Genomic DNA, 13563 nt, shown 5'->3' with positions numbered 1-13563 from the left:
TTATACATTAATTAATAGATTAATTGGTTACAAATAGGTTATACATTAATTGATAGATTAATTGGTTACAAATAGGTTATACCGAAAATCTTAAAGATAATATTCTAAAGAATCATATAATCTAACTTACCATATTAATTTTTTTTATTAAATTATTCATCAAATAAAATCTTTTGATATCTAACTTAACATATTAATTTGTTAATTATCATTATACTTCACCTCTCATTTTTATATATGAGTCTATTTTGTGAAATAAATAAATTATCATATTATTTATTATAATTAAGAAATAGTTTTCTTTCTGGATATACCATAAGTTGAATTTTTTAAAACAAATATAAATTGTTCAATCTATAAAATATTCAAGCTTTGGTAATATTATTCTTTAAAAATAATATCTATTGAATTAAATTTTTTACTGAGTAACATGTCAAAATTTGAATACTTAAATCCAATTTTATATTTTTTGTTGAATTTTATAATTTTATATAATATAATAACCTTTAGATAATTTATTTTGAAATATTTTTCATATATTTAAATTTGATATAAAAGTTAGAAACTATAAACACTCTGAATTGATTTGTTATAGCAATGTCAATAATATGTCACTATAATATGGAACAATTTCAAGAAACTAACTATATTAAAACAAAAACTATAACAATATATTAAAACAAAAACTATAACAATATATTACTCATAATATAATAACTCGCATTTTAAAAACCAAATTTACAAAATTATGTCTTATAATGACATTCAAGTCATGATGTAAAATATACATTGTTGAAATAACTTCACATATATAACCTAATACAACATGTTAAAAAATTATTTGTTAAATATAAAATATACAAATTTTGTATAAAATAAAAATTTAACCAGTGTTATAGCACGGGTACTTATCTAGAATCATTAACAATATAAAACTTACAAAATATGTGTTTTTTTTCAAGCCATCATATTTAACATATGATTTTATTGCATAATGTTTTATCCAAAAAAACTTTTAAAAACAATCACATAAATTATATTTTATATAAAAATTACAATATAAATAAAACAAATTTCAACCCGTGCGCTAGCACGGGTCCTAATCTAGTATAATATAAAATTTCTTACCATGTGTTTCATAGTTCTACCAAATGATATATGTTATGTATTCCCTTTGACATTATCCTGCTTTTTAAAACCATAATTTTTGGTTTTTCTTTTATATATTATATTTTGCAAAGGTGAAAAAGCTTTGAAATACAAATAATTAAGAGGATTTTAGAGTTATGACAGACATCTAAGCAAATGTTTGACGTAGATCTCGCTTGGATATTTTGAAATAACAAATAAGAGTGAAATTGTGTTTAGAGGCTAAAAAGTTTTGAAAAAAGCTTCACAAACTAAAAATAATTAAAATTTTAGGTTATAAGTTGAAAATTTTCATGGCAAACCAAAAAATATAAGTAGTCACGAAACTTTTATTATTATGGCCCTGTTCGTTTATGTGTAGCTACAGTAGCGATAACGACCATAAAAATACTTGTAATATCCGCGAACCAAATTGGGGATTTGGGGGTGGGTGTCGATCGACACCAAGAAGAGTGTCGACCGACACCAAAAAGAGTGTCGAACGACACCAATGAATTCTGGTTCGAACAAGTTGTTTTAAATTGTGGTTATTGGTTAGGTTTGATTTATTTAAAGTGCCTAACCGATGTATATAAGTGGAAACTCGACCTAGATCGTAAAAAGAGATTGTCTTGGCCATTTTTTTAAGAAAAGAGAGAAGAGAGAGAGTGTTCTTGAGGGGATTAAGAGATTCTAAGCTGTTTTGGTCAGATTTGTTCCTGTGGAGTGGAGATCTTGTGCTAGGAACAAAGGAGAAGGCTTCTAAGGGTTGGATTCGTCGTTGTTGAGTCAAATTTTCTTGCAAAAGAGGTGAGTGCATGACCATGGCTTATCTAAGTCTGAGAATCCTTTGTTTGCTTGATTTGTTGTGTTTTGTGGTGTTGTTCTTGCTTGTGGAGGTTGTGTTATGGTTCTTATAGGTTCCTGAAGCTTTTGGGTGAGTTTGAGGCGGATTGGAGATGATTGAAAACGGAGATTCGTTGATCGGCTTCGAGCAGAACGTATCTGCGGGGTCAGTGTCGATCGACACCAAGTGGGTGTCGGTCGACACCATTCTGGGCCTAGTGTCGATCGACGCCACGTTGGTGTCGGTCGACACCAACTTGCATGTTGCTTGTGGTTTCCTGGTTGGTTGTGTTTATTTGTTGTTTGTTAAACTTTGGATCTCAGTTGCTTGTGTGTATAGCCCAGTAGATGGGAGGATTGCCTCACTAAGTATTTATGATAATACTTACGCATCTCAATTGTTGTTTGTGGTGTGCAGGTTGTGACGTGGAATCAGGATGATGAGGAGGAGGATGATCTAGGGTCTCGTTTGTGTGTTGTTGGTTATGTTGTTTATGTTGGAACCTTGGTTAAAAGCATGTTAGGTTGTTGGATAGAATGGTTGGGAATATTATTGTATTGATGTTATATCGGTTTTGTATTATTGGTATGTTTCCGCTGTGTGTATTGGTTATTGCTGCTTTAATGTTGTATTGTGGTTTAGGTCGGTTTAATTAAGTAGTATGGAATGCTTAATTATATATATTGTAATTGTTACTATTATTTAAAAAAAAAAAACGGGGGTGTTGTTCAGTGAAGCTCTCTTATAAATATAATAAAGATGTTGTTCGGTGTTTAAACTCTTGAGGGCTAGTGATTTTACCTTTTGTTGAGTTTAAGTCTAGTGAGACTCACACTCTATGCTTTATTCTTTTCTTTTTCTTGATGATCAGTCACACCCTCTAAATGAATCATTCTCATTTCTTGATCCTTCTCGAGTTCTTGGGAAACCCCCATAATAGATTTGTCTCGATCAGAAGTCACCTTTAGAAAGCCCTAAAAGAAAAGGGGAAGCCGAGAATCCACTATGATGATGATTCCATTGCCTTAAGCCACAAGAAACACTGAAGAAGATGTAAATGAGAGCGTTGTCTGGATCAGGAAGACGCATCACATCACATCAAGCGCTTGAGATGCTGACATAGAAGCTGGAGCTGACATGGCAGAACTGGAGCGGTTTTGATGACGAGCCAAGGAAGTTTGCTGACTTGGTATAGGAGATAAACTCAAAGCTGGACGTGAAGATATGGTGAATATTCTCCATGACAATAAAGGAAGGGAAGACCATGATGAGCAAGGTATTCCCATAAGCGTGATACTCGGAGATACGCCTTACTAGGGGTCTCGAGTCCTTCGTATAAATAGTCTATTGTTAGCCACAAGATAGGTTAGCACTTTAGAATATTGGTATACTGTTGTAAACTTTGAAGCCACAAAAAGATCTTAGAAGGTGAGTGTATGATTCTCTTTGATCTTCACGGTTGTGTGTTAGAGTGCAAAGAGGATCTACTTAGAGACTTGTTCTTTATGGGGTCAATCGTATTCGGGGTAATATTCAGGACTAATAATTGTGCAGATATATGTGGATGACATTGTGTTTGGATCCACAAATCAACAGCGGGTTGATCGTTTTGTGCAAAGCATGACTTAGGAGTTTCAAATGAGTATTTGCGGAGAATTGACGTACTTTCTAGGACTGTAAGTAAAACACACAGCTGATGAGATATTTGTATCACAAAACACCTACGCCAAAAGCTTGGTTAAGAAGTTCGGGTTGACAAACACCAAGGAGGCAAGGATTCCCATGGGAGTGCATGACAAGCTCTCTAAGGATGAATCAGGAGAGGATGTAGACGAGATACTCTACAGAGGAATGATTGGCAGTCTATTGTACTTAAATGTTAGAAGACCAAATATCTGTTTACCTGTGGGAATCTGTGCAAGATCAAGCCAAACCCAAGAAGTCTCATTTATTAGCTGTCAAGAAGATCATCAATTATGTGAAAAGGAACTATTCACCAAAAAAAAGTATGTGAAAGCAAGAGGATACAAAGAAGAACATGACTGGATATTGTGATGCGGATTGGTCTGGATCATTAGATGATCGCAGAAACACGAGTGGTGGTTGCTTCTTCATGGGCAACAACATGATCTCATGGCACATCAAGAACAGAACAGTGTATCTTTGTCGACTGCTGAGGCTCAGTACATTGCCCTTGGGAGTTGTGGTACGTAGCTTATGTGGATGAAACAAATGGCTGCTGACTGTGATATGATTTCTGACTCACTATTAGTTCATTGTGATAATAAGAGTGCTATTGATATATCTAAAAATCCTGTTCAACACTCATGAACTAAACACATTGATACTAGACATCATTTTATTCGTGAACTAGTTGAGGTGAAACTGATTGTGGTTGACTATGTGAGTACTGATTTTCAACTTGTTGATTTATTTACCAAGCCTTTGGATTTCAACTGATTTGTGAATCTGAGAAAGTCCGTTGGTGTGTGTGAGATTTAATTTTCTTTTTCGAGTTGTAATGATCTAAGACAGGGACACGAGATAGAACAGACCATGTAAATTCCTAACAATGTATAGTGGATCACTAGACTGCAAGATCAAAGGTGTGTGGAAAATAGATGCCTGTCATGTCAATCCCCGTGATCAGCTTGTAAAACGTTGACGTGCAAAGGAATTCAAAGAGCTGAGGAAGGGCTAAGGTGCGCATGTTGAGATGAATCTAACAAAATATATATATCTCACAGTACATATCTCATGGAGGTCTGAAATCAAAATCAAATGAAGCATGCAGACAGATCAATGATTGAGAAGTCAAAACGATATCACTGATCCAAAATCAGAAGGTCTAACAAAAGCTTTTCTTATATCAAGAAGATGATACTGCAGGTCTGTTAGATCTCTACTTGAAAGGTAGTGTGTATAACTACATAACACACTCCTGTTCGGTGCCTTCCAAAGGAAATTCCAGCTGCCTGTTTCATGTTGGTGCAACACGTTGGGATAAAAAGAATGATAGTGTGAAAGATTAGCCACTGACCAAGTACTGATCTATCGAAGATTCACAAGGATGGGGTAGCTTCTAGTTGTGTCCTGAACAAGAGGTCAGTACAGCTCACTGTGGAGATCTCAAGGTATAAAATTATGATCTCCTAACTAATATATCATAGGTATGCTCACATTTGTCTATCTTTCGGGTCCCTAAGTTGGTTTATGAGTGAATGAATGGCTGATACATTGTTGAATCTGAAATATATGTAAATGTGATGTTGATCAATCAGATGATTTAGTCAGCTGAGTCTTGGCAAGTGTGCATTTATTTTTTTGTTAAGTGTTCCAGGTTTTATCTAATTAAGCCATGAGCCTAAGCCCATTCGATTATAAAATCCCATTACAAGGAAGATTGTGTTTAGGAGGGAAAACCTAGGGTTTGAGGTGTCAAATCAAGGAGCACGACACTTGAAAGGTCATTCGCAAATCAAGAGGCAAACACCAAAACTCTAAGTGCGACGAGAGGGGGTGATGAAGTCGATCTTTAGTGGACTTCACAAACATGTACAATCAAGCCAACAGCCAACGCCGACATCACACTCATCGGAACAATCGCGAACCGCTTCAGAGGTTCACTCTTTCAGTTCTTCGATGACTCAGCAAGCAAATCTGGAGAACATGATGGTGCTGTATGACAAATGCCTCGCGGATACAGGGACTTCGAAGGAGCAGATTTCCTCGCCACAACCGCATGTGATTGTCGAGCTTCCCGGTGAATCGTCTGCTGTTCCAACAAGATTGTTTCCAGAAACATCATGAGATCCCTCAATTACTCCGATCTCAGATACCTCTGAGTCCTTACATGCTACAGGAACCACGGGTCCATTAGTGTCATCTTGTCTCCAGAAGAGAAAGGAAACACTGGCTCAATGTACAGAAATGACGACAAGGCAGAAGACTGACAAGGGGAAGAAAGTGGCTGAACCGCAGGTTGCAGATGGTCGAAACTTTGAAAATGAGCGGTTTGTGTCCATAGAAGCCGAGCAAAGGTATGTGTGTCTATATAGCTTGTAGATCGGAGAATCATCTCACTCACTAAAAAATGATTGTTTAACATCATTTATTTTATATTTGCATCAGTTTTTAAGGATGTAAAAATAATTTACATCACTTTAATTTACATTTTGTTGATGCAAATTATTTTCACGAGCTTATTTGAAACTGATGTTAATATAGAAAATATTCAGAATGATTTTTCTAAATGATGTTAACATGCATCAGTTAAAAAGTTAATCTAAATTTTCCACCGGTTAATATAAATGACGTGAATATTTGTTACGGTTATAATATGTGATGTTAGATATTTCGATCAATAATAAATAACCGATGATAAAATTAGTATCAGTTTGATTATTTGATTTACATAAATTGATTTTAAACAATCATCTAGGGTCTCAGTTATTATGATGTGAATTTGTTTTATATGTTGTTGGAACTTTGTTTAGAAGTATGCTAGGTTTTGATTTATATTGGTTATGATTGGAATTGTATTATAATATATTGGAGTTAGTTTAATATATTGTATTATAATATATTAGATGAATACCCGCACTATGTGCGGGCTTATGGCTTACTGTTTTTAAAATAATTGTGCTACTAATTTGTTATTTTTTTTATTTATCTTTGGTTTTTTTAATTGGGGAAATTTTGAAAATTATTTTTTTGACATTGATTTTTTTAATACTTCACATATGTTTTCTCATTTTGTAATTGAATTATTAGATACATGCATAAACAACTTTGTTTTGAGAGATTTAAATATTTTATAATTCTTGTCTAAAACTTCTAGAAAATATTTGAAATGAAAGCTTGATCTAAAGATGCATATTTTGTAACAAAGAGTTTTTTGGTTGAAGAAATTTTACATTCATTCTAAAGAAGCTTAAGTATTTATATATCTTCGCTTCTCAATTATATACTATGAAACACTAACATTTCTTTTATCAAGAATTGAAGCTTGGCTTACTTTTTTATAGATATAATTAAGATAAACACCTTCCTTTTATGTTAGCTCTTCTATTTCTTGAATATAACTCTATAATTTTTTTAATAAGAATTTCATTTAATTTTCTTTTTGACAACTACTAAATATTAGAATATGAAAACCCCCTTCCTCTTTGTCTCTGTATTTTTCTAACTAGCATTCTACCTTTTAATTCAATTATCTTCCAATTGATAGTGAACAAAATCCCAATCTTCATTATATATAAAATTTTATTTCTTTTGAAACAAACTTTCATGAATTTCTCTACAATATTAAGAAATATGTCGATACATTCATGGTTTACGCCAAGAGTAAGAAGTGGTTCTTTGATTCACTCATGATGCCCTTTTATCTTTTGTTGATGCATCTACTTTCTTGGGATATGTTCTAAGCTTCTCTAAATTTCTTATGTGAACTTTTTGTAATATATCCATACAAAAAGATATAGAAGATGTTTCATATTCCTTTTAGTTTAGCTTTTTTTTTAATGATAATAGACATGTGGCACTCTCTCCACTGCTGACGTGTCACTCAAATGGAGAGAGTTAGCCAACTTTTATAGTATAGATTATGAGATATTTAACTATATTATTTTTAAAAAATACAGGCGGTTTGTTTCACATCTGAAAATTATAGATTTATATTTTACGGAGATACCAATACATTTGATTATATAATATCTTCTTAGAGATACTAGTTAGTTATAGTATCATAAATCAACACAACAACATTTTACACTATTAACACAGAAGCCGTGATCATATCTGTCTTTCTGACAAATAAAATTGCAGAGGTATGTTCCTCCCCCGCGTTCACGATTACACGCATAAGACTCGGAGCAATGGAGTTTTGGATGCAAAAACCGGCTAGGTTGATAACCTATATAAAATATTAACAATAATCAATACCCATTAACAAAGAGTGAAATCATCATGATAATAATTACAAAATGAAGCTATGAATACAATAAATAATTACCCGGCCTTTCAGCAGTTGTAGGAAGACAATGAACAAAAGATACGATGAAGATGATAGTAAAACAAAATGCCACTAATGTTTTCATAGTGATAACTATTATTCTAGTGATATTCTCTCAACTTTTTAATGAGTTTTTCTTCACCTAAACTGATTATATATATAATATAAGAACAGAAATATGTTTCATATTTTTTTTTCTGGTCAAAGATGCAAAATAATATAATCTTTTGATTTATTTCCATATAGGTGTATTAAAAAGTATCTTCTTAGCTTATTATGTTTCATTTCTGGTAAAGTAATATTAATTATTTTATACATTACTAAATATGTACTTTTCAGCATCTTTAGTTAAGATTTTGAAATATTATTTGCTTAAAACCTTATTGTTGTAAACATTACTTGACTAGAATTGATGGTTGTATAAATCACCTTAACTAGTATTTAACCATTGGTACACCACGAGACAACCTTTTTTATAACTTTTGTATTTAATATTCATGATTTTTTTTTAATACAATGTTTGAGTTTAAAACAAAATATATAGATGTCACAATGTTGCAACAATTTCGCTACTCCTCTGTGACCACTTTGTTAATCTATTTGATAGTTGTCTAATTATTCAATAATGACTACTATGATGGTATTATAGAGTAAATCAAATAGTTTATGAGATTAAAATTTTGTTTTGAAATTTTCATAAAATTACAAACCTTCTTATGAAATAATATATAACTCTTTAGAATGATTGTAACCTTGCTGCCCCCTCTCCAACATTGGAACTCTAGCTGTAGAACTCCTCTACCTAGACCTGCTTGTATTAGCTTTATGTCATGATCAATTTGTTTAGTATCGGTCTATGCTTGGTCAAGTCGAGGTTTTCTAGGTAGCAGAATTGTGTTGTCTTCAGAATTGCTTGATAGAATTTATTATTGAGGCAAGTTGACTAATGGCTTTTGGATGTATGCAATGTGTAATGCTAAGTTTGAAGCTGTACCGTCTGTTTGGTTGCATCCGATGTTTGTCCCCATTGGTCCCTTTGGTCACACACCGCCACTTGATGGAAAGCTTGGATCTGATCTCATATCTCAGGATCAAACCAGCTACAAGCCTTGTGTGGCATTCCTTAACCTCCATTGCCATGAGTTTAATGCGAGGGAGGATCAACCTGCTTTGTCACAGTTTGACACCGATCACATACGAATCATGGTTGTAGATTTTTTCACAAGCATGAGGTTTGATCCTAACAGGTTGAAGGACTTTGCTCCCATCTTATTGAGCCCTCTCAAGTTGGCGAGAATCCTCTTAAGTGTTCCCCCAGTGGAACCTTCTTCTTCAAGCTCGATCTCGTTATCTGCTAGAGCTGTTTGTGACCATTCGTTGGTCGAGGATATCGTGAAGCTCAACTTCCATGACGAATCCGCTGTGGCCCCAACAGATTTTTCAAATATTGCTAGACATGGTAAAGTTGAAAAACTCATGGAGCTCTTACCATTATTTCCCTTTGCTTATCCTGTACTTTGGTGTATGGACTCACCTCATTTGAGGCTTTAGTATTAATGGAAGTTATATGACAAAAGTATATATATATATAGGGTACTTGTGTTGTTTCCGTCTTGTAAAAACTCGCAGCAAGTACCTAAAAATTTATAAATCTACAACAAAATGTCCGATGGAATTCAAATAGTACCTTATCTACTTGATGATGAATTTGTTAAAATCGTCAGGCTTCTCACAATTGAGGGGTTATCATTCCTTGGTCCAATATTGAAGTCTAGTCGTTAAGGAGTCATAGTCATCTACATGCCCGAAGTTCTAAATGATGCTGATATCTACAACATTTGTTGTCATCTTTCTTGGTTCCAAACATGCGAGAACCCAAATGGAAGGGCTTCATAGAAGTTTTTTTAAAAGATGCTTAGAAGCTGGGAACAAAATAGCAATCTACTACGAAGGCCTCCAGGTTGTAGCCGAGGATAGAGACATTAAGCGTTGTATTGCACTTCTCAGTTGTAAAAATCGCGCAGAAGCTGATGCGACACTTGCATGTGGGATTCTATCTATGTTAGATGAGAACGAGGAGATGACTGTTTATTATCTTCACCAGTTTGATGCACATCACTAACCATTGCAATCAGACGGTTTAAGGCTTATCAGTGATGATGTATTCAAAATGTTATCTAAATATAGGACGACGCTCAAAAATACATACATCGATTCACTTGCGTATCCTTTCAGTTCATTTATCCTGTTGTATGGAGGTATGACGCTATTATCAATTCTATTGAGACTATGACATCTTGTCTACAAAATGCGGTCTGTGGTGGTTGGTCAAATCTATCTGTGAGATCCTATTTTTTTGTTTTTTGGCAGCCAGTTTTAATCTAATCGTTATGTACTATGTTGGGTATTAATATGAAATGCAACGTTTGTGTAATATTTATGTACGCACTCTGTTTTCCTGTCCCATTTTATTTCTCATGTACTCTTATTCCTTTTTCCTTGTCCCTTATGCTTAAGATGTTTCTATGTGTTTTTGTTTTCCCATATAATATATGATGGTTTACCGTGTTCCCCACTCACTTGCTAATATGTTTGATGCATTTTCTTACGTGAAGATAATTACAACATTTTCGCCTCACGTTCATTTAAAGTAAAAACCAACAAGTTGTAAATATTCCTAAAAAGGTTGATTAGATTGAAGTAAATGTATAATATAATTGTTTTGATATGGAAAATATTTGAAAACAACCCTATTTATGACTTATTTGTTGAAACTTATATCTCTTTCATTGGCATGTGTTCGAGATACACATTCTATCGTGGGTATATCCACCTACCAAGACTTTGAACATATTTAAAACATACTTAACAACATGATGAAGAAGTACTTATGATAATATTCACTATTCGCGTTAACACAATGATTTGACGTGGACAATATGTATTAAGTAACACGAGTACACCCATCGTTCTAAAACTTATAAATTAAACAAAATAAATGCTACATTGCATATATATAAATAAGTTAAGTATTAACATCATAAAAAGAGAGAGAGAAGAAAGAAATATAACATCTATCTTTAAACTTAGTCCTCCAAAAACGCAAGACTGCAACAAATGGTTTGTAAGCAGAAGGCCACCAATGATTACCAAAGAAATCAGCTGCTACATTGTACGCGACACATTGCAACCCATGACCACTAAAAACAGTAACATTAATATTTAGCCGTCAAAAGACATTCAATTTCTTGGGTTCACAATAATCTAATAAATGTAAAAAACTAATAATCGATTAAAATGTCTCACTCTAGGTTCATCATTGAAAACCAAATTATCAGATCTTTTCGTTATAACGAACAGCAGTTGGATCATCAACATGTATCATTGGTTCCACGCGGACTATTTCCCACATCGTATCTAACATGTCAAGAGATTACAATTAGCGGCATCGATGATTAATAATATTACAATATAACCAGTTATACACGTTACCTAAGCAGAAGATGTTGGCCAGAGCAGACCATCCATCATTAATCTTGTCTAAGGTTTGGTAGTCCATGAATTGATTGTTCAATAAGCTATCAATGTTTTCAAGAATTGTGTTTGTAGTGAATTTGATCCGGTAGTTAGTATCTACAACCTTCACACCGGAACTCTCGACTTCAACCTTGAAATTTAAAATGGTTTTCCACTCATCCTCCTCGATCCCTTTATGTATGCATAACCGGTGAACAAGGTTGTCACTTATTGTTGCTTGCATCTTGTCACCCTACCGATCATGGAAGAAAAAACAGTAATTTTGATTACAACCATGATAATAATTAACTATTGAATGACTTTGAATACGAAAGTTACTTAAAAATACATCGCAAACAACCAGTCCAGAGGTGAAAATGTCGTCATCTCTCTTGTTCCATTTCCTTATGATCTTAACAGAAACCTTCCAATCATAACGCACTAAATGGACATCGTTAAGTCGGTCAAAATGAACCATAACTTTGTAACAATTTTTTTGAGGAGGATGTCGTATTGTAAGAGACGAATGAATATGAAATCAGTGAGATTGTCTATTTTATAAGCGGCTAACGGTGACCTTTCGGTTTACCCTTTCGGGTCTTTTCAAAATATCGTAATTGTTAGTGGTTGTAACTCTAAACCATTTAATTAGATACATCACATCTAATAAATGATGAAAACCGTGACAAAATAAATTGTAACTTTTAATAAACTATAATCAGGCCCAACCCACATAAAATGGGCTGAATAATGTGGCCATGGAAAATAATGTCGCCCACATAATGTTCAATATTTTCCAATTAATAGAAGGAGGAAGGTCCATAAATATATGGTATTTCAGATCCGTACACCAGTTTTAAAGAAATTTGCTAATATTGGGTAAAGATAGATGATCATGCAACTGGCGAGTAAGGCAAAGATAGTTTTCCGGAGTTGATACCCGGTTTATTACCTGTACACAAATAGATTTAACATGGCGATTGTTACACTCTCGTCCCCTAAAGTCGTACTCTTAGTTTGTTAATGACCGTCCGATTGAGTTATAGTTATAGATATGTACCCTTTGTGTTCATGTTACTACCACAAAATCCATTATTTATATGTTACTACCACAAATTTAACTTACAAAAAAGAAAAACACATAATGAATGACACGATTATCATGACATTATAAGTCCAAACATAGAAAACAAAATGCAGATTTAGGCTTCTTAGTTACTATTACAACAATGAAATGGTGATGATGATTGCGAGAACCGATTTGTCTCCAATTATGCGTCGGTGGTTGATTTCAGCTGCTTATAAAACTAAACGTCAGTCTTCAGTTTGCGGATTTGGTCTCTTGCGTTAATAAACGCCACTTTTTGCCATCCGTGTTGACTCTCTTTTACTCCGACAACATCTAGGGTTCCTCAAACACTGTGATATCTCACACCGGGTAAATCCTTAACCCTTCCCCTGAGGTGGCTCGCTGTCTACCAAGGCAAAGAAATCAGATCCCCTATTGAACCTGATGTTAATCATGGCACACTTGTATAACGCTGGTGCGAGTTTGCATTAGTCGACGACATTAGTACAGCCAGAATATCGCTGCAATTGCAGAGGGGGGACCCTAACGGAAGGAGCGAAACTGAACTAAAGCTAGTGTTATAGTACATGACTAACTAATTTTTCAGATTGGATATGTGAGACGAAAAAATTAATATGCAGTGGGCAATGTAGTTGAGCTAAAGAATGATGATGCTTAGGGGTGTCCATTACGAGGACGCATTTCAAATGGCAAATAAAGCAAATTTGACAGATAAAGACGAAATACATGTCATTTCCTTGAGAAATAAAGTAATGGCAATGCCTGATACTGATTTGCTACTCCGCCAAGGAAGGCATAGGTCAACACATTCTATTATCCTAGTAGGACATGATTAATTCCTCCACCTGATTGTGCCAAAGTGTGCAAGAAAAAGTATGGGCGTTTTGAAAACGAGTGCAATGACTGTTATCTATAGTGGGTTTTGAGGCGAGTGTACAAGTTGGTCTGACACCGTACATGCAGCAGTGT

At 34.1% G+C, this 13563-nt stretch overlaps 1 protein-coding gene across 1 annotated transcript; it reads right to left on the bottom strand.

Moving 5' to 3' along the window:
- Positions 11049-12014, bottom strand: LOC109128844. The gene is made up of 3 exons (XM_019235958.1): positions 11866-12014; positions 11481-11757; positions 11049-11405 (listed from the first exon to the last, which is right to left on the bottom strand). Exons 1-3 carry the CDS (start codon positions 11980-11982, stop codon positions 11323-11325), a joined length of 477 nt encoding a protein of 158 aa, XP_019091503.1. The 5' UTR covers positions 11983-12014; the 3' UTR covers positions 11049-11322.

The sequence above is a fragment of the Camelina sativa genome, chromosome 14, assembly GCF_000633955.1.
Source record: "Camelina sativa cultivar DH55 chromosome 14, Cs, whole genome shotgun sequence".
Classification (NCBI taxonomy): domain Eukaryota; kingdom Viridiplantae; phylum Streptophyta; class Magnoliopsida; order Brassicales; family Brassicaceae; genus Camelina; species Camelina sativa.
Note: the sequence above shows the minus strand (reverse complement) of the source record. Positions and strands in the feature narration are given on the sequence as shown.

Bases quoted from the DNA above. Each gene is read 5' to 3' on its own strand.
- LOC109128844 (XM_019235958.1), bottom strand. From the start codon at position 11,982: ATGGTTCATTTTGACCGACTTAACGATGTCCATTTAGTGCGTTATGAT. The intron at 11,758-11,865 runs GTTGTTTGCGAT...CATGATCGGTAG, and splicing joins ACATTTTCACCTCTGGACTG to GGTGACAAGATGCAAGCAAC. The intron at 11,406-11,480 runs GTAACGTGTATA...TTGACATGTTAG, and splicing joins GGCCAACATCTTCTGCTTAG to ATACGATGTGGGAAATAGTC.